The 21,430-nt window shown below is 39.6% G+C and overlaps 1 protein-coding gene across 1 annotated transcript; it reads right to left on the bottom strand.

The window, feature by feature from the left end:
- Positions 1–6,052: 6,052 nt before the first annotated feature.
- On the bottom strand, positions 6,053–20,878 carry LOC139149691 (bile acid-CoA:amino acid N-acyltransferase-like). The gene is made up of 10 exons (XM_070721560.1): positions 20,598–20,878; positions 18,764–19,029; positions 18,107–18,397; positions 15,484–15,647; positions 14,952–15,068; positions 12,563–12,651; positions 9,210–9,321; positions 8,798–8,878; positions 7,576–7,735; positions 6,053–7,385 (listed from the first exon to the last, which is right to left on the bottom strand). Exons 2-10 carry the CDS (start codon positions 18,993–18,995, stop codon positions 7,246–7,248), a joined length of 1,386 nt encoding a protein of 461 aa, XP_070577661.1. The 5' UTR covers positions 18,996–19,029; positions 20,598–20,878; the 3' UTR covers positions 6,053–7,245.
- Positions 20,879–21,430: the final 552 nt, after the last annotated feature.

Below are 21,430 nucleotides of genomic sequence, written 5' to 3'. Positions count from 1 at the left end.
GTGGCCATTTTATGATAAGTTTCAATACTGCACAGCTACATAGCGTCACTATCGTGTGATCGAGGTACAGCGTTGTTGAACGGGATACAGAAACTCTGCAGAGGGAGAAACGATCGTTGACATGAACAGTCAATGTACTTCAGCACGTAGTCCGCAGATAGCGGATCGAGAAAATAAACGTGTCCCAGTAAATAACGGAATATTTATGTACATTAACTCGATATTAATCAAATTTCCAGCTCATCGCAAAAAAAATGTATTGCAAATGTTAATTGTCACTGACAAATACTGCACTGTATGGAAAAAACAGTCTTTAGAATTGTTCAACTTCAAGTGGTATTACCCGAGACAAACACTTGTATTGTCAATTTTGATTTCATTTCATAAACTTCATACTTCATCGAGTATCGTGATTTCAGCCTTTGTGAAGCCATTTTATTGATATTTTCAATTTTTGTCTTGGCTTGTTGTGGAACATGTTGAATCGTCTCCGTGGACATGTAGGCAAAAGTGTGACGGGGTCGAAGTGACTTGGGTACCTGGGGCCGACCAAAACCAGTGTGCATTACTGGGGTCAAAGCGGACAGCGGCCGGGATGACGTGTTCCCCAAGCGAGCTACCTTCAGAAGTCTGTTTCATCGCAAAAAACGTCAACTTTTAAAACCCGTCATTTATTTACTGATGTTATTCTCAGCATCACAAACATATACGCCTCTGCTATGTATCACAGCAAATAGCTATATTTGAGCGCCCGTAAATGGGATCCTCGTTTTTTTGCGAACCCGGAAGTGTGTCTTGCTCAATGCATTTCCTACCCATAGCGAGGGAAACTGCCCGCGTTCCCATGCTCCCATGCACCCTTTTTCAATGCCAGTGCAACGCCATCTGTGCAAAATTTGTGGTGGTATGCTCCCGTGTGATGGAAAACCTCTCTTATTCTAACAATGACGTAGTTGACTTTGGACTTCGATTTCGTAAATGTGATGTCCATGCAGTGAGTTTGGGTTGGCGCGCTTATAATGCAATCTTCGCCGCCTGCGGTCCGATATCCCGCATTTATTAGCGATATTTATCTGTTTTGACTTGACCAAAGTTGGCAAAACTTGCTATGTACATTAAAGATACTATGATACAAGATTATTGAAAGTCATTTGACATTTTTTTCAGCCAATTCCCAATATGCATATTTAATGAACCTTCCAAATTAGGGATATATACTGGCATTTACTTGATAAAATTTGGCGAAACATGCTGTGTACATTGATCATTATACCAGGTTATAACAGTATTGAAAGTCATTTTGCATTTTCATGTCAGCTAATTCATAATTTGCATAAATAGCTAACAAGCTTTCACGGTTTGGCATATAGAGCTTGAAGGACTTGACCAAAGGTAATTACACATGCTATATTGTGATACAATGACAGTACTCAAAGAAATTAATTATTTTTATTTCAGCTAATTACATATTTGAATACTTAATGACCTTTAGAATTGATCTGTGGTGAAATTCATTGTGTTGATCATAACACTTTAAATGTAGCAAAGCATGTAGCAAAGGTTCAAACTTGCACATAAATGCAATATATAATGAAACACGTGAGCATTTTCAGTTCATATCTGGTTATTTTAATATTTTATATTTTACAAAAGATGTAAGAAGCAATGATTTTGTCGAAAATTCTGAAAAAAATATAGGAAGATTTGATCGCGAACACATTTTCACTTGGGGTCAACTAGCTCTGCGTACGATGCTGTGTGTTCCGCTACAGCTAATCGCCCCGCTCACCACAGCCCTGCAAAGACCCGTACGCGTACGTAGGGTCGGTGACTTCAAATCCATTTTGGGACTTGACGTAAAAAGCCAAATTACTGCCGAAATTCAGCGTTCTTGGGCCCAAGTCGTATCCCAGCCTACCTCAGCTACTCGATCGCTTCCAAAAATGACAGTCTTTATTCACTTCTGGTAAATAACCGTCGATGTCGGCAACTCTCTCGCTAGCCCTGCGTACGATGCTGTGTGTTAGCTGTAGCACATAGCATCGTACGCAGGGCTAGGGGTCAACATGGGGTCGCAGCCATGTTGCCTCAAAACTTATTTCTGTCTGCACTCAAAACTCAAAAATGTCGGATATGAACCTGAAAAATCGATGCAATTTTGTCAAACTTCGGCGAAATTTCAGCATATAGACAAAATTTCATCTAGGTAAGGTAAATTTACTGAAATTTGATCGACAAATAATCCTGAGCTTGAACGTGACAGCTCGCCTTGTCCGGGAAGTCAAGCATCCAGCTGCTCATATACAGTTGCCCATATGGCCAGGTTTATGAGATTGTTTTCAAGCGACGGCGGCAGACCGTACGGGGCTCTGGATATGAACCTACCGCCGGTGTAGCTGTAATAACTGTTGCGTTGTTTTTAGTGCCCACGGACGAAGTCCTGGGGGAGTTATAGGTTTGGTCATGTCAGTCCGTCCGTCCGTCCGTTCACGCAGATATCTCAGACATGCCCTGGTCAATTTCTTTCAAACTTTGCACAAGAATAGTACCCAACCCCATACAGATGCACGTCGATTTGTTTCACAATGCGATCGAATTTGGCCGTGTTAGAGGACTTTTTAGTTTACACCTCCATAGACTCCCATGTATAAGGCAGTTCTCCATAGACTTTCATGTATAAGGCCAAGAAAAATAAAAATTTAGTTTCTCATCGTATTCATATTGCCTAAAGGATGCAGTGACACAGTTTTTTGTCCCCAAGGATAAAGTCCAGGGGGCTTATAGATTGGGTCATATCCGTCCGTGAGTCCATCAGTGAGTCCATCGGTTCACGCAGATATCTCAGACATTTTGACAAAATATCATGTGACCTTGGTGACCTTTGACCTCAAATATACATTATTGTCCATAACTCAGTAACCACAAGTGCTAAACCTTTCATATTTGGTATGATGGGACACCTTATGACGCCACATATTGTACCTCATTAATTATGCGCATATCTAATTTTGAGCGAGCCAATAGAGCTAGAGGTCTGATTTTTGGTATATAGGGATAAGTTAACAATATAATTTGTTTGACAAAACGTCACGTGACCTCAATGACCTTTGACCTCAAATATACATATTTGTCCACAACTCAGTAACCACAAGTGCTACACCCTTCATATTTGGTATGATAGGACACCTTATGACACCACATATTGTACCTCATTAATTATTCGCATATCTAATTCTGAGCAAGCCAATAGAGCTAGATGTCCGATTTTTGGTATATAGGGATAACTATAGGGTAGAAATCTAAATATGCCCATCTAAATATTAGACATCTACCATCGAGAACAAAAGAAATTTGCTGTAATTTGAATATTTAAGGAGTTTAAGCAATTTCACTATAAATAAAGAACCCCTGCCTCAAACTCCACAAAAGTTGCTAGACATATTTTGCCGTTGTCATGCGATTGCTTCGTTTAATAACCAGTTAATCAAATGCCTAATTGACAGGAGGAAATTCAAGACCATATTTGAATAGTAGTATATATTGTCCTCAAAATTACTCTATCTCGGCCCAAGTACTCATTGCCTTCAGCAATACTGCCTTGTATTTCATTGTCGTTATTAATTAAAACAACGATTTCCTGATTTCCTGGAGCAAGAAAGGTACACTGTCCTACGATTACAAGCCGTTGAAACTGTGCATACACTGGAGCGCTAGCCAGGGATTTGGTATACATGCAATTTTGACCAAAAAATTAAAAGACAGCATCACCAGGGATGGATTTGATAACAAAGTTGGAGTGACGCTTGGTCCACCCCGCCCAGCAGGGCCGACGATTGCACTGATTCCTAAATATTGTGTCAAACAATCCGGAAACTGAGAAGATAGAGAGCTCACCGCGCCCGCCAGCAATGACAACCCCAACACAAATGCGTGTTTCCATCTTCGGTCAGACGTAAGCTATGGTTAAAAGGCAGAGAAAAAACTGCCAGATACAATTTAAACATCCACTCTATATAAAGCCTGTTAAGGCTAAAATGCCATGTTAAACTCACGTTTTCACAATTATTTTAATACCCTAACCATAACGGTCTTCCCAGATAAATTGGGATGATTAATTATACGGTGTTAGCCAATTCATATATGTCTGTCATATCCTGAATAATTATTTTAGATATTACTATTATAATTATTATTATTACTTATATTTCATTGTCGTTATTAATGAAAACAACATTTGGCCATTTCCTGAAGCTATAAAAGTACATCGATGTCTGATTACAAGCTGTTTCCTCCTATTACCTTCACAATATACAATTGTTACTTTACCATTAGGTGTGCAATTTACCAAGATACCCTGAATATTTAGCTGAAAATTGAACAGAAAGCAAGGGGCAAACGTTATTACTTGTTGATGCAGGTCTGGTTGATTGGCCAAACCGTTCCCTACTACCTGACGTTCTGCCATTTCCACCACTTCAGTATCTTCACCTGGTTGCTTTATCTTCATTGATCTTAAAGTCCTGCACTTGTCTCGCTTTTGTCCTCTGATTCCTGCCCGGAATTCTCCCACCGATTATTACGTCCCTCGTCACTAGTCAATATAAAGACTGATTTTGGTGTCTTTGTTCAGGTTTGAGAGGTCAAGGAATTTGTCTCTTTTGTTATATATATTTTGTTATAGATTTGGTATCACGGGGATAGTGTTGGATTGGTTTAAATCTTATCTACGGGGGCGAACGCAGCCTGCATGTGTTAGGTCAGTTGTGTCCGAGGCACAATCTCTCGATTGTGGTACGCCTCAAGGGCCCGTTTTCGGACCTATTTTATTCAATCTGTGCACAGCACCCTTGGCGGATATCATTTTCAAGCATAAGTTAGACTACATGATGTATGCTGATGACACGCAATCGTATATTCATTGCAAGGCGGATCGAGTTCCGACAACTTCAATTGAGTTTTGTGTTAATGAAATCAGGGGATGGATGCTAGACAATATGCTCGTTATAAATAATTGTAAAACCGAAGTCATTCATTTTCTTCTAAAGTTACAGATGTAGGCCCGGTTCCTAATTGTGATATTAGAATAGGTGATGTCATTGTTCACCCATCTGACACTTCGTAACCTTGGTGTCACGATGGATTCCAGTGGTAGTATGTCAGCACATGTTATCAATATTTGTAAATCGGCCTCTCATGCTCTTTGGAAGATAGGTCAAATCCGTGGTATACTTGACCAATCTGCAACTGACAAACTCATACATGCTTTTATTACATCTCGCTTGGATTTTTGCAAAAGTTGACTTTTCGGCCTCCCTTCATTATGAAATCTGCAAATTGCAAACACTTAAAAGTTCGGCAGCTCGACTTGTTACCGGGAAGAGAACCAGATGTGAACTGAATGCGCTCACGTGCATTACAACAGGTTCATTAAAGGGACAAAGTCGCCCATTTTTCATGAATTTTGTTTGATACGAGATACGACTTATCATAGTATTGTTTGACATGTTGAAAGATACTGAATGAATGGGTGACCATGCATATACTCGGCCCCGGTTTTAGACATGATACATGAAACCATCGCGAAAATGAATTAATGGTCATGACCATTAATTCATTTTTGCGATGATTTCATTTAAACCACGAGATTCTGTCCATTTACAATATAACAAGTCATCGTTGATGACACAGTCCCCGCTTGTCCATTTTGTTATAATCTTTGGTGTCTAGGTAGCTGTGGTCTAGGTAGCTGTGGAATGAAATTGATGCAACGGGTGCATCAGGCCTGTGACCTGCATAATAAAGTAATCTGAGGAACGTTCAATAAAATTGACCCATCTCTGCCGGTAATGACCATTGAAGGAACCTTTGATTGCATCACACATAACGATGCCCTCACTGCCTCTAGTGTCATGATGGCACATACTATACACAAACATGGTTTGGTGGAATTTTAGAAATGGTATGGGATCGGGTATGTTGTTGTAATCAGCCATTTCGGATCATATAATGAAACAAATCAATGTGCACAAAAATGCAGCCATATCACGTTTAAACAAAATCAGTCCATCGAAGGACAGTGTTTATGTTTCAAAGACATAAAAAAATACCGCAATTATACGGTGTCGCTCAAATTTGATCAGAATGGGTTACCAATGATCAACAATAAATGTTGTTTCTATCTGTTCAGTGGAGGAAAATTCTACGTTGATGTTATGGCAATGATTTCTGCACAGTACAACCAGGAAAACAACAAGAAATATTTAAACCAGAAAAACAAGAATAGCAAAAGTAATTAAGGTCTAACTTTAGGTACTGGAGGTCAACTTTAGCAACATGCATAGCAGAAACAAGCCCCTCTTAGTTTAGTATAAACGGTCTTCCCCATCTACTGTCTATGGTTGCAGCTGGTCTGTTAATATGTAACAGTTCATAAACAATGACAGGAAATGAGTCAAGATCAGTGGAGTTTGCCTGTTTCTCACTGCCATGCCTCCTGCACATTTGCAGGATTTCACTATTTCTTACCTCATTTGCGCATTTTTGACACTGATGTGTTCATTTGAACAAATTCACATCTCAACCCCTGCAATTACCTGTACACCAAATACTGAGATGGTAGCTTTGGCGGTATGGGAGCCTTTGTGTGTGACGGACATACATCCGCACATACCCACAAATATACAGACATACAGACATGCAAATCAGATGCAAATGAACTGATTCAGCTTATACGATAACCTCACAATTGGTAAACCAAATGTGAGCTAAAAATTACATTCAATATCTTGAGAAAGAAAAAAGGCAACAGTAGTTTCCGAATTAGTTTTACTTCTTAACAGACCTTTGTCAAGATGACAGTCATGTTTGTGTTTTCTCTAAAGGTGCATTTGTGAACAAATTGCATTAGACATTCAAAATCTATAAGTTTCCCTGGAAAAGGAATAGTTTCATCACAGTTTGCTTTGTCTGTCATTTTTCAAAATCATAATTCATTTTTGTGATTAGCTTTTTGAGTGATTATGGAAATAAAACAATAGACATGGCAAATCATTGGTATTATTTCAAAGATCAGGAATATTTTGAAAGCCAATAGGAAGAAGTTTTATCACAAACAATACTAAAAAGCTAATCTTCAACATTTCATTGATTTTAAAATGTTTTAGTGAGTTAGGTGATGCTTGAACAATCCACATCAAATCATTCTACCGTAAGGAAAACAACTGACAAGTAGGACAGGGCATTCCGTCAGAGCTTGGCAAGTGTACGCTTCATTTGATAATTCCTGCTCCGTAAATGTTTATCAAAGAACTCCAGGATAGCTTTCCATGAGTGTTCTTGTGCCTCGGCGTGAGGTTTTGGTGATCCACCATACTTGAAGTAAAAAACTACCAAAATAGAAAAAAAAATCAAAATATCAATGAATGTTTGGTTTATCAGTACACCATGCATAAGGTTAATGTACTGTTCAACTTGACCTTTCTGACCTTCCTTTGTGTGTTAGTTGACCATCGGCAGTTTATGATAAATACAAAAGGTTCACAACATGCTGTCAATAGAGAGCAATGATACACCTACCTGGAACTTCACCACTTGTGAGATCTGCCAAAACTCTGATAACCATGTATGTTAGGGTACACAATGGCGCATACGGAGGCTCCAACAGGTGACCTGCCTGAGGATAGCGCAGAACTTCTACCAAGTGATCCTTGCCAACATCCTTTAGTCTTCTATATATCTGTTCAAAATATCAGAAAATAAACTTAGCTACATGTTTAATTGATTAATTTCCTCACGTGACCATGTTAATTGATGTCAAAACAAACAGAAGATTCTTGATAAGTATTGTTAAATGCATGAGTAGCCGTCTGTTTATGATTCTAAATGCACATTTACGGTCAGTACATTGTAAAGGGCATGAGGCTGAGAGCCAAGTTTTGTTTACAGTGCGATTTATGACTTATGCCATGACAGAACTGACGATTTAGACTCAATAAAAACTTCCAAAGCATCTAATTTTGTACCGTTAGGACAATGTCTATCGGTGTCAATTTGCCTATGAATAAGAAACAGCCATGGAACACAACACGTGTACATACATGGAAGGTTTTTTCGAATTCTCCTATACATGACAAAACAGGCTGCAATGCAACATGGCTCACAACTCTACCATGTGCTGTGTTCCTCGTATCATTCTCCTCTTTTCTGTCTGAGATGATGCACGCCATGCATTTCTGCATGTCTCTGAAATTTCAGACACCGAAAAAAAACCCTGTGATTTGGAACTGTACCTTTCATGGTTGACGCAACCAAAAAGATGGCGAGAGAGAAGATTTGAAGTTAACTGAACAACAAGAATGGTCACAGTTTACTGCTTCTATCAGAAGCAAAGAAGTGGCTAAAATTCAACTTACAAATGTTCTGAAAAACACACATTTTAGCCACTAATTTGGGCATTTCTGTGCGGGATAGCAGATGTAGAGACAGAAATGAACCAACTATCTGAACTATTGCCAGACCATAAACACATGTAGAGCCTTAGGAATTGTAAGGGGCATTGAGAGATGTTCTTACATGTATGGTGAAATTTCTTTGAAAGTACAATCTTCTGTATGGAAAACAAATCTGTCCCTTTTGAGTACACTGTGGAGGAGTAAGGAGGTGTCTCCAGAACAGGTTTCACAATAAGGACATTATCTTGTAAGTTGGCAATTGCAGCATGTCCTATATTTTGCTCTTGGGAAACGCCTTAATCATATGGAAACATGCAGCACAGAATGTAATGTAGGAAAATTCTTACTTGCTGGAAATGTCCCTCGGGATCATGGGATGGATCATCTCCGGATATCAAAAATAATGACGGACAACTTAGGTTTTCTACCTGTTTGCAGGAAAAACAAAAGGTGTATGAGCAGAGTATCACAAAAGTAAAACATATCTGAATGTTTTTTTTTCTTTCTAACATGCCCTTCCATAATGAATCTAGAAGTACGCTATTCATCTTGATGAATGTATAAAGGCATTTTATGAGAGGCGTTAAATGATTTTCTTTATGACGGCTATAATGTTCCTTCTGTTCGAATACATTTGTATTCGCCGGTGAACTTTTAATTGTAGCTTATTGGGGTTATTTGGTCACATCAAAATGATGAATATAACATGTCATCTTGGGTAACACATACAGAACAGTAACTACACCCTGGTCTACACACCTTGATGAATGCTTTTTCACCCTCCTCTTCAAGTATTCGATCATATTTTAAGATGTCATAGGAAAGAAAATTATCATCTCCATCTTTATCACATGGAAGACTGTTTTCGTTCCTGGAATTAAAAAAAAAAAGTCAAAAAGTTCATGGTACCAAGACCAATCATAAATTCATATGAAACAAAAACACTAATTTTGTTTCATATGAATTCATGGTACCAAGACCAATCATAAAATCATATGAAACAAAAGCACTAATTTTCAGCAAAAAATGTCGGTTCCCTACTTGCCTGAGGGTGCCGTTCATCATAATACCCCCTGACAATGTGTTTAATTATAAAATCACTTAGCATTAGGACACCATTTTTCAGTATAAAATTTCATTGCAAACCTCGTACAGGCACATGGTATTATGGAAGATCATGAAGCAGAATTGTGTTTAATGACTTGGCGACACCTACGCTAAAACGCAGACCCACCATATTTCCAGACTGAACACGTCAGAAAGTCAACGCTTCTGGTTTCCTGTACCTATATCTAATAAAATACCGCAATTATACGGTGTCGCTCAAATTTGATCAGAATTGGTACATACCAGTATGGGTACCAAAGATCAACAATAAATGTTGTTTCTATCTGTGAGTGCAGGAAAATTCTACGTTGATGTTATGACAATGATTTCTGCACAGTGCAACCAGAAAAACAACAAGAAATATTTAAACCAGAAAAACAAGAATGACAAAAGTAATTAAGGTCTGAAACTTTAGGTACTGGAGGTCAACTTTAGCAACATGCATAGCAGAAAGGCAGCTAGCCCCCCTTAGTTTGATCATAGACGTCTTCCTCCCTCTACTGACGGTCTTCCTCCCCTCTACTATCAATGGTTTGAGCAGGTCTGTTGATATGTAACAGTTCATAAACAATGACAGGAAATGTCTCAAGTCAGTGGAGTAAGCCTGTTTCAAGCCTAGCTGTTTCAGAATTTCGCTTTTTCTTACCTCATTTGCACATTTTTGACACTGATGTGTTCATTTGAACAAATTCACATCTCAACCCCTACATCTACCTGTACACCAAATACTGAGACGGTAGCTTTGGCGGTATGGGAGCCTTGTGTATGACGGACATACATCCGCACATACCAACAAATATACAGACACTTAGACTCATCATATAAGCTCTTTTTGGTATTTATATATAAAACCAAATATGAGCTAATAAATCAAAATATTTCAACTAATGTGTCAACTGTGTAACAGAAACTCTCAAGTCGTGTGTTAAGTTAGTATGCGCCTCGAAAGTGAAAGATTTTTGCTCAAACTTTCCTGAATGAAATTTTCAATCATTCTCTTACCAAATCAACAATAAAAATCAGGGGTCACCGTGCAAAGTTTGGAACTAACGAAACATATTATCCAACATTTTGCGATATTTGAAATTCAAAATGGCCACCGTTTCTGTGATAACTCTATTGGGGAAGAATTAAATTTAGGATTTTCGAAAAAACTACGGCAATAAAAGTTTTGTCTTTCTTCAAGAGCTTTAAAATGAGCCCCTACAAGTGGTAGATCAGAAAAAAATTGTAGAAATATGAGAGTCCAACTAGCTGTCCCCGAGGCGCGCTCTACCTTAAAATGTATAACATGGCTGAAATCATCCACTTGCAATGCTATATCTTCTGTGCTGATTGGCTGAGTAAATATGAATATTCATTAGCTGTGGTATAAATGGGATGATATGAGGATCCACATGTCCCATCACACGGTGGGCTGCAAGCACACCACCAAACCATCCAACCAGAAAATGGCCAAGGGTTGTTTGCTGTTGTTGTGTTTCTTGTGCATTGTACCATGAGGAACAACTTCGATTGAGCTCGAACTTACAACATATGGCACCCAGTCACTGAGCAAAAACATCACAGTCAAAACCACTTGGCCAAATCCCCACCCTTACTTATAGGGTAGTTCAATAACGTTACTGAGCTAAGTTGTTACAATTTTTCTGACTGGGATCCCTCCACACGCTGTAGAGTTCATGAAGCCCTCACACTCACACACTCACTATCACACATCGCACACAAACTTTATCAAAGCAATGAATACATTGTTTAACAGGGCGAAAGACACACCTTGGGATAATTCTGCCCACCAGCAGAGCTATTAATAAATTTAATAAATCTTCGATCCAGTACGAACTCACAACGCATGGCAGCCAGTCACCAGGCGAAGACGCCACTGCAAAAGCACTCGGCCGAATCCCCACCCTTAATGAAGGAGTGGTTCACCCACTCACAATGCTTGATCCATGTCCACTGCGTTGATTGGCTGAGTAGATATTAGCTGTGGTATATAATGGGATGATATGAGGATCCACATGTCCCATCACACAGTGGACGCAGTAATAATGACTGAGGGATTTTTGTTGTTGTAATGTCTTTCTTGTACATGATACCAGGAGGTGATCACCGTCAACATTGCACAGTACTTTATGGGCCAACTTTGGGACCCTCAACCATTAGATGATCCCACAGACACATGTGTATCAGACGAAACAACTCATTGTCCAGCGGGGATAAAGAACTTACAGCACTGTACCAATGTGTATGATGAATTTAACATACAAAATTAAGAAAGAAAAACCTTGTCCATTGCCTTCCAGTCTGTAAAAATATTGACTGTATTTACTTGGGAAAAGAGTAGGAATTTGTAATGTTTGAAAGAATATTTGGCAAAATTGCAGTCTGTCCCAAAAATGAATGGCAAATTTTCAAATGTCTGAGACAAAAATTTATTTTTTCAATTCACATCTGCATAATCATCATCCGGTATCATTCTATTGTGGGAAGGGTTGAGGGGTGGGAGTGACAAAGGGATGGGTAATGTAATTACACGTCACGTTAATAGGTATGGATATAGTTCTAAAAATTACTCTTACTTGGGCTATACAGTACCCAAAGAAGAAGACAACTACAGAGACTGGCGCGTTTCGCAGCGATCACAAATCCATAACTGCAACTTCTTGCGAGAGGTCTGCAGCACCAGGCTTCTCAGTGACGACATTCATTTGGATGGCTGGGGCATGATGATTTTATCGTAACCCATTATTCTTTCACATCAAGCAACATTTTTAAATCAGGGACATTTTGATAACCTCCAAAGAGAGATTATGCCACTCAAAACTCAAAAGTACAACATATTTTTCATATTTTCCCCTTAGCACATATGTCCCAGAAGACCTGTACAAGTCACTCACACCTTTACACCCTCCCATAAAACAATGGTACATTCCTCGGGAGTAGCTACTCTATGGCACGACACGACAAGGTCTAATAATCATCAAGGCTCAAGACTGACTTACCAAGGAGGTAACAGGAATGCTCTAAATGATCTGCTTGTAATTACTTCTGGTCGAATGAAGCCACCATTTGTAAATACTGCACATTTGAGCTGGTGATGAAACAATAACATCATGGTAAACACCTATTATCTGGTCATGAGGGTCCCGTGGGGCCATGCGTTACCAGAAACACATTGCTATTCCCCGAGGTCGAGGGGGTTATAGCGTTCTGGTAACACACGGCCACGATGGGTATAAATGAGTGCTATAGCCCGAATAAAGACCAGGTTATAGGTGTTTTATAACACAGCACACGCTCATGTTGTATTATGCTATAGATTTTAAATGTGTTTTGATATTTTGCACCGCAACAATCATTTGCGACAAGTTTACTTGGCGGGATTTCAACAGCTGGTATGATTAGAATATTTTTTGAAAGAAATTTAAAATAATCGCAATCATACCAATCCATAATCCAATGACAGTAGGTCAGAATTCGAAAGACAATAGTTGTAAACATAGACACAAAACAGCACAGAACAGACAGTAAATAGACAGTACACAAACAAAGTCATATTCATGAAAGAAAGATATATGGACCTCTGGCCAGAAGACCAAGAAGTGATGTCAGGTGTTTCGAAAATAGTAAGCGCATCCTGCCCCACATGTGGCACCCGCCATATATCAATCTATAAGTCAGATAGGTAGTGGTCACTAACTAAGGCCCAATGTCACCGATGCCATCAGTGATCATTTGTCGAAGAGAAATAATCGCAATCATACCAATCCATAATCCAATGACAGTAGGTCGGAATTCGGAAGACAATAGTTGTAAACATAGACACAAAACAGCACAGAACAGACAGTAAATAGACGGTACACAAACAAAGTCATATTCATGAAAGAAAGATATATGGACCTCTGGCCAGAAGACCAAGAAGTGATGTCAGGTGTTTCGAAAATAGTAAGCGCATCCTGCCCCACATGTGGCACCCGCCATATATCAATCTATAAGTCATATAGGTAGTGGTCACTAACTAAGAGATATAGTATTTATCTACCAGCTTGCGATACCTGCCAAAAAAGCGTTTGAATGTAGAGACAAGTCTTGCTCTGGTGTAACCTTGATTTAATAGTTTGTAAGAGAGATGGACATGTCTCTCTACAAAATCACCATATGAACTGCATGCTCTAACATATCGAATAAAGCTGGGAAATGTATAGCCCATAAGCTGGTGAGAATGGAATATTACTTATGAGGTGTGGAAAATTGATGATACTAAAGTTGAAATCATCTCTCTTGTCATATAGCCAAGTAGAAAGCAATCTGATTAAAATCAGATGTAGAGTACGGCGACGTCTTCTTATGCGTACGCGGTATTCTCTCGCTGTCGCCTCTCGACAGCGAGAGAATACCGCGTACGCATAAGAAGACGTCGCCGTACTCTACATCTGATTTTAATCAGATTGAGTAGAAAGGTGACCACTAAAGTCAAATTCAAGTAAAATGTCCAGATATGAAGCAGAAGAGGCCGTTTCTTGAATCTCCAATTCTGGAGGATAAATCATAGCGAGATATTAGTACCACGTACGACTGTAACCGCTGTGGAAATATGGCCAAATAAACTTGTCACAATGGATTGTTACGGTGCAAAATATCAAAACACATCAAACTTAGTGCCAAAGTCCCTGAAGCTACTATAGACATGGATACAACATTAAGTATTTCCTGACTGTATGAAATTATCTCACTAAGGTCATCCTAGGGACCTGTAAACCAAATATTAAAGCTGTCTGACCAGCGGTTTTTAAAAAACAAGCGACCAAACAGTCGACAGAGCTCTGCTGTGTTATGTACAGAATAACTTTTTGTGACACATGTATTGATGAAGAAGGTGGATATCCTTGATAGCTCATTACAGGATGGTCTGACCAAAAATGGCAAAGTTAGCTGCAAAAATACAAAATTGAAGATTTCATCATAATTTCAATATATTACATTAAGATATCTTAAAACAGCACATTAACCGATCAGAGAGTGTGGCGCAATTATTCAATGAGAATTCAATGACATCATTGTACACCAAACCTGATTATGAAAATGGGCACTTGATATATATCAGTCTGCCAAACTTCAGACAAATATAAACTTGGCACGCCAGGCATTGTTTTTGTATTTTCAGGTGTAGCATATATGTAATAACAACAGAGTCGCATCGCGAGAATGCAAGTGCACCATACTTGGTGTATTTGCGCTTGAGCTTGTGGTGTATTCTGCTGTCCCCACACTCACTGGTTGCCCTAGAATACACTGCAAGCCCTATGCAAAGACCTAAAGTACGAGAAGCTTGCACTGTCTCTCTATGGGGTTCTGTAATACTACTACTGGATAGTGTATCTCAATACATACCCTAATATTGGATTCTGAAGCAATCTCAAAACCAATGGATGTGCCATGCGAGGTGCCTATGAATCCAATGTTTTCAGAATCAATGTCTTGACGATGACACAAGTACTCACAGGCTTCCTACAATGAAAAGCAAACAAATGTTTTTTTTCAGTCCTGTAAAAAATCATGCTATGCCGAGAAGTGTTACATGACTTTTCCACTATTGTTTAGACAAAGGCAGTAATGATTGTGCCAAAGTAGACAAACATCTCTGGACTTTTAATTTCCAGTGTCATTCAAGTGTTTTTGAATTACATGGTCTTCTTAAAATCTGCTGATATTTGGGTGGATAAGTATTTCATGAAATATTTTAGAAGAGGAATCAAATTTTTAGCATATAATTGAGTAAGAGTATGTTTGGTGGTCCATTTCAGTAGCGCCAAGTAAGACATTTTGGATCAACAGCTTCTGTACCCTGAGGTTGTTACAAAGTACAGGAAGTCACACTCGGAGAGGTGAAAGGTTATCAGTTGCCACTTGTACCGTGACTTACCTCAAAGTAGTGGATATCAACGCCATTTACAGGAAGATCTGGATGACCTTTGAATGCCAGCACTGCTGCAGCAAAGCCATGCGAAGCAAGAAGGGAGCTCTTGTATTCAATGATACCCCCTCCACCTCCCCATAAATCAATTATGAGGGGAAATGGTCCATTTCCTTGATGATGAAAAAAGATGCATGTGTACGTGGAAAAGCTGAAACAGCAGACCCTGTATAGAAGCCACGAAATTATGTGCTCCGAGACATTGCAACATTTTTAGAAGCCTTTGCTAATTTATAGGAGGTATTCTCGCTGATAGTCTTTACTCTGCGATGGCAATCCAACAAGACAATATTTGGAACATCATTCTGACTTTAATTTCCCTTTAATTCAAAACACCACCTTTCCTCTATGAATTGAAAAACTTCTATCAACGCCTAGTTGTCATAAAATTGTACCTTACAGTACTGAAGAGGGACTGAAAGCAATTTGTGCATTACAAAATTTAATTGTTTTGTATTGTCAATGCAGTATCATGCGTACCTGTTAAATAATGAAAAGTCCCCAAAAACCTCAAACAAGTTTTCCAAGATTATTCATGCTCTCTGTTCCTTTTCTGTTTAACCCTTTTACCACCGTGGTTTGGCCCAAACTCATTATTAATGGTGTGTTTGGATCTGTCCACAAAACATTGAAGGTGAACAGGTTGAAGGTCCAATTACCCGAATGAAAGCAATGGAGTTGAATTGAAAACTCTTGAGAAAGGACTCACAACTCTACTAATAACCATATGCCAACTGTAGAGGGCAATATACGATGCGATGATTTCAATCGGGTTCGAACTCACAACGTACGGTACCGTATCACCAAGCGGAGAAGACACAGACAAAACCGCTTGGCCAAATCCCCAATCTCAAAAAGATTGGTTCAATAACCGAGCTACTGCTGAAATCACTAATGTGTTCAAAACGTAAAATCAGAGACCCTGCCGCCAGCACGTCTGACCGCAACTTTTTCCGGCTGTCAGCAAGACTTGTCAACCGAAAACATGAACCCGCCACATTGAAAACATCGACGCGCGAAACACAAAAGTTTGACTGCCCAGACCAAAAACATAAACCACGCCCACCTTCCAAACGCCGACCACCGCACACTTACACTGTGTTTGAAGCGTGTTTGTGCACAGCTTTTCTCTCCATTTACTTACTGGTTTACTAGTTCATGATTTGTGATCGTGTGAGTTGGGTGAACGCTTGGAATGCAATGATTTGTGTTCTGTTTTCAAGTGAAACGTGTGAGAAGGATATGAACGCATCGAGTGGGGTGAACGCGATACAGGGAAGTTTCACCCGGCACTCACTAGTAGTAGTGCACTGTAGCTGCCCAGACTAAATAAAAACGCGTTTGATCGCTACGTAAACCTGACCTGGACTGCCAAATTTTACACAATGAACATTTTATTTTTCGAAAATTCATCAACTTGAACCAATTCTCTGGTTAATTCACCTTCGTCCTGTGACACCCTAATGGCTCAAACGGGGACAGGAGTTGAAAGGCAATCTTGCCCCAAGCTACAGGATTTGATTGTCATGGAAATCTTACTGCGTGGTGGGGATAAAGTTACTGGCGATTTTCTCGTCACTCAGAGAGGTGGCGAAAAGTTCCGTTTCAGCGACCGTGGGTTACGAAATTTATAGCAACGCTTTGTATCGTGTAAAGCGTTACATATCTCTCAAAGAAAAAACAACGAAAAAGAAAATGACGAATATGGCAATAGTGCAGAAGATGTCTCAACCAGTGCCGTCGCACGATGTGTGAAAAGCCGATGGTCAGTTTGGGAATTGACTTTAAAAAAAACTGACGCCAGTAGCCTATGAGAAATTCACCGGTGAGAATATTGTTAACTGTGATGAATATGTGAATTTTTTTCTGAACAACACTCAAACAAAATCCAGTTCCTTTGATTTCCGTTCTTGCATATTTCACAAAGTCCTATAGTCCATGATCACGAGCCATGCTTCTAGTTGTTTCTCTCGCGGAGTGTCGATGTTCTGTTCGGGTAAATCCTGTTCATCGTCTCACAATTTACAATTTTCCAAAGATGAATGACAGAATGTCCGCCGGCCGCGCCAGTCGACAGGACCACAATGTCTGAACAACGTCTGAGAAAGTGGTTGATCGTAAAATTTGAGGTCAAAATTGGAGGCGTGGTTTAACAGATTTGCTCTGGCGGGTAGAGCTTTTCTATTTCGCGCCACGATCTTCTGAGTTTGGCGGGTCGATGTTTTCACTTGACAAGTTGAGTGACAGGTGGGAATATCTTGCGGTAAGACGCGCTCGCGGCGGGGCCTGTGTTTTGACGTTTTGAACACATCAGTGATTTCACCAGTAAGATGTTACAATTCTGACTGCGCCCTCTCCACACGTTGTGGAGTTCGTGAAGCACTCACGCTCGTACACACACTATCATACATCGCACACAAACATTGAAGCGAAGCAATGAATACATCGCTTAAACTGGGCGGAAGACAGCCTCGGGGACAATTCTGTCCACCAGCAGAACTATCAACCAAGGGTAGAGAATACGATGGTTTCAATCGGGTTCGAACTCACAACGTGCGGTACCAAATCTCACCATTTGGAATGAACAATGTACCACGGATGTCTCCCTCTGTTATGGGAATTCGTTTCACTCCAGGCCGTATGTACCATCGTTCAATAGTTGTCATGGCGATCGGAAAAGCAATATCAAACATTTCACTCAGGTGACCTTTGAACACTTGGATGTGTACGACATACGGTTTCATGACATCGAGTCTGCGTAGACGACTTCCCTTCCGTGAACCTGGTGCTGGTTTCATGCTCCAGAACAAACCCATTGGCTCACATCCTGAGTATGTGCCACCTTGTGACCTTTGACATTCAACTGAAATAGACATCAAATGTCTTCAGTCGATAACTTCTGGTGGTGATAAGAATACGGTCTTTCAACACTCCAAAGGCAGTTTGATTAAGTGTTTGATAATTTTCTTTTAAAGTTAAATCAAACAAGATTACTTTTTCCTGCACACCATCGAGTTAGCAATTTGTGGAATTCACTGAAAGCAAATCATACTGGAACGATATAGGTAATTTCGCTTCTGACCATATCTTGCACTGTACACAGACAATTAAGCACAGATAATTATAATATTGATCAATACAAGCAAAAACAGTTTGCCTTGAGACATGTAGTGCGCATTTACCTCTGGTCTGTACAAGCATAAAGGGATATCATTTTATTATATTTTACCTTTGACTTTACCATCGTCATCGGTGACATAATGACCCCACGATTCCCACTTTGTTTTTTTCTCAGATATTAAATATGCATACAGGGTAATTGGTTGTCTTGGCAACAGATGTGTCACAACTATCGCTATAGACTCATCTATCATTGCCCTTGGTGGTGTCCCAGTTATGATAGGTGATGGGTTCAAAGCTTTCGTCTCTTCTTCTTGCTCCATATTTCGCACAAGAGCCATGATCTTGCCTTTCTGATTTGCGACAGGTTGACGCCTGTAAATATATGAATGGCATGATTCTGTACCTAGACGTTCATATCTGAACTATGAAGATCTTTCAATCATGATCAAAAATTATTATACAGTTTGACCTAGTTTATCACTTTCATTTTGGATCGAATTAACATTAAAGTTATGGAAAATTTTCTTAAATTCATCATTATGTATGTGAGAGATGGTCATTTGATATTTAGATTTTTGAACAGTATCGCAATAATCAGGAATGGTTTATTCTGTGAGAATCCGACCCTGACAGACGGTTTTGAGGTAGGCGGGAAGCACGGTCCCTCCGTGGCGGCAGAAGACTCTAATCACAGTCCGGAGGGATTGTGCTCTAAATTTTATTAAACACTGCAGTGGCCCTCCATGCACGGGTCACAAAACGCTGGTCCCAGTAAAGCTGCAGTACGCAGTAGCTCGAGGTTTTTCCCTGGGTTGTGGGTGCAAAACGTCGAGCTATTGCACAGGCGAACTGGACATGAATGGTACAAAATATGATAGTATTTTCATAATATTAAAAATAATAAATCGTAATGATGAAACATTTATATTACTAAAACCGAGTCGTTATTTCATTTTGGTTGAGCTTCCTTTCTGCGGAGCAACACACAATAAAATCACTGTACGTATATGACTTGTGTATGACATAGGCGCCCGGCCTACTCAGAGTATGTAGATATTGATCGCCCCGGACGGTTGTATTGGACGGTTGCCGTCTGACCACAGGCGACCCAATAGGTTCTGAGTTTTTCACACTGTTTTCTCTATCATTTTCTCTTCTTTCTTCATGCTCTGAATGATCGGAATAAATAAAATAAATGGTTTATATAACCTAACCTAGCCTCTGTGACTCTTTATTTATTTTACACTCCATTACAAGGACGTATATCTCTCATACACACGTGCTGTAATTAATTAGTCAACAAAACTAATTATGCTAATCCGTAGACTTATCAGGGCTTGGTCAACATCGGAAAGATAGTGATGTTAATGAAAAAGGAAAACCGTTTTAGTAACCATTCCTATCTTTCGCGATGTTGACCAACCGTAAAATCCCTGATAAGTCCACGGATTAACATAATTAGTTGTGTTGACTAATTAATTACAGCATGTGTGTATGAGAGATAGCCTATACGCCCTTGTAATGGAGTGTAAAATAAATAAAGAGTCACAGAGGCTAGGTTAGGTTATATAAACCATTTATTTTATTTATTCCGATCATTCAGAGCATGAAGAAAGAGAGAAAATGATAGAGAAAACAGTGTGAAAACTCAGAACCTATTGGGTCGCCTGTGGTCTGACCTAGCTCTGCATGCAGGGTTGTGTGTTCCCGGCGTTATACGGCCTCCCACCACAGTGGTGGGAGGCCGGTAACACACAGCCCTGCCATGCAGAGCTACGTCTGACCTTGCTGCGGATCCGTAGCCCTACCACTCCCTTTTGCTGGTTGTGTTGGAGGAGGCTCCCCAAACACAACCAGCAAAGGGAGTGGTAGGGCTACGGATCCGCAGCAACGTCTGACCCAGATACCTAGAACATTCTAAATCAATATTCAGTTCTTACCTTAGGTGTGTATGCAGTGTTTTTTCTGTAGGCCCTAATGGACGGTATCACCTATCTGACAGTATGTCGAGTTGTTCCTGCGTCATCAACATAGCGTGATCGGAGGACAAAACCAACTCTGTGGTACTCGTAGGGCCATGATAATGATAGCCTTTGACCTTGAATGCAACGTTCAAAGCCCTTCCGATCGACGACCAGACGCACGCCCTCTGAACAGTTATCGAAAACCATTCGTCTACGGCAATGCTCGTAAGTTTGCATGCAAAGAAATTGCCCTTGATCTGAAAAGGATAATATTTTAGCTGCACTTGTAAGACTTTGTCATTGAAGCTTTGATTTTCAAAAGATTACTTATTTTTTAATTAGGAAGCATAATTGGGTGGCTTTAAAAAGTGCAAATTGCAGAGCTAACAGCTACTCCATTTATTCAAAAACCCTTAAAACTGACATGAATTAAACTTTAAGGTGGACGGCAGTTGACAGTCATTATGTATTTATTAATTAAAGTAAAATTCAGAGCTGAAAAGTAAAGATGTGAAAAGATGTGATTTTTTCACTTGATGCTTAATCCCCGAAAAGTAACTCTTTCGACAATTTTGTCCTTTTCACCCATCGATACTGATGTCCAGAGGTGGGCCATGAAAAGACATTTCAATCTTAAAAACATTTTGTCAGTTTCATTGTAAATTTTACATTTTTTATTTCATAACCACTTCGTATTATAAATCTTTGCGGGAACGATTTCTTTAACTGGAATGAATGCCAACCCTCGCAAAAAGTGTTGAAAATTAAAATTTTGCTAAACAATATAAAAGTTGCTGTAAATTTGGCAG

This window comes from Ptychodera flava, chromosome 14, assembly GCF_041260155.1.
Source record: "Ptychodera flava strain L36383 chromosome 14, AS_Pfla_20210202, whole genome shotgun sequence".
Classification (NCBI taxonomy): domain Eukaryota; kingdom Metazoa; phylum Hemichordata; class Enteropneusta; family Ptychoderidae; genus Ptychodera; species Ptychodera flava.
The sequence above is the reverse complement of the archived record's forward strand: the minus strand, read 5'-3'. Positions and strand labels throughout refer to the sequence as shown.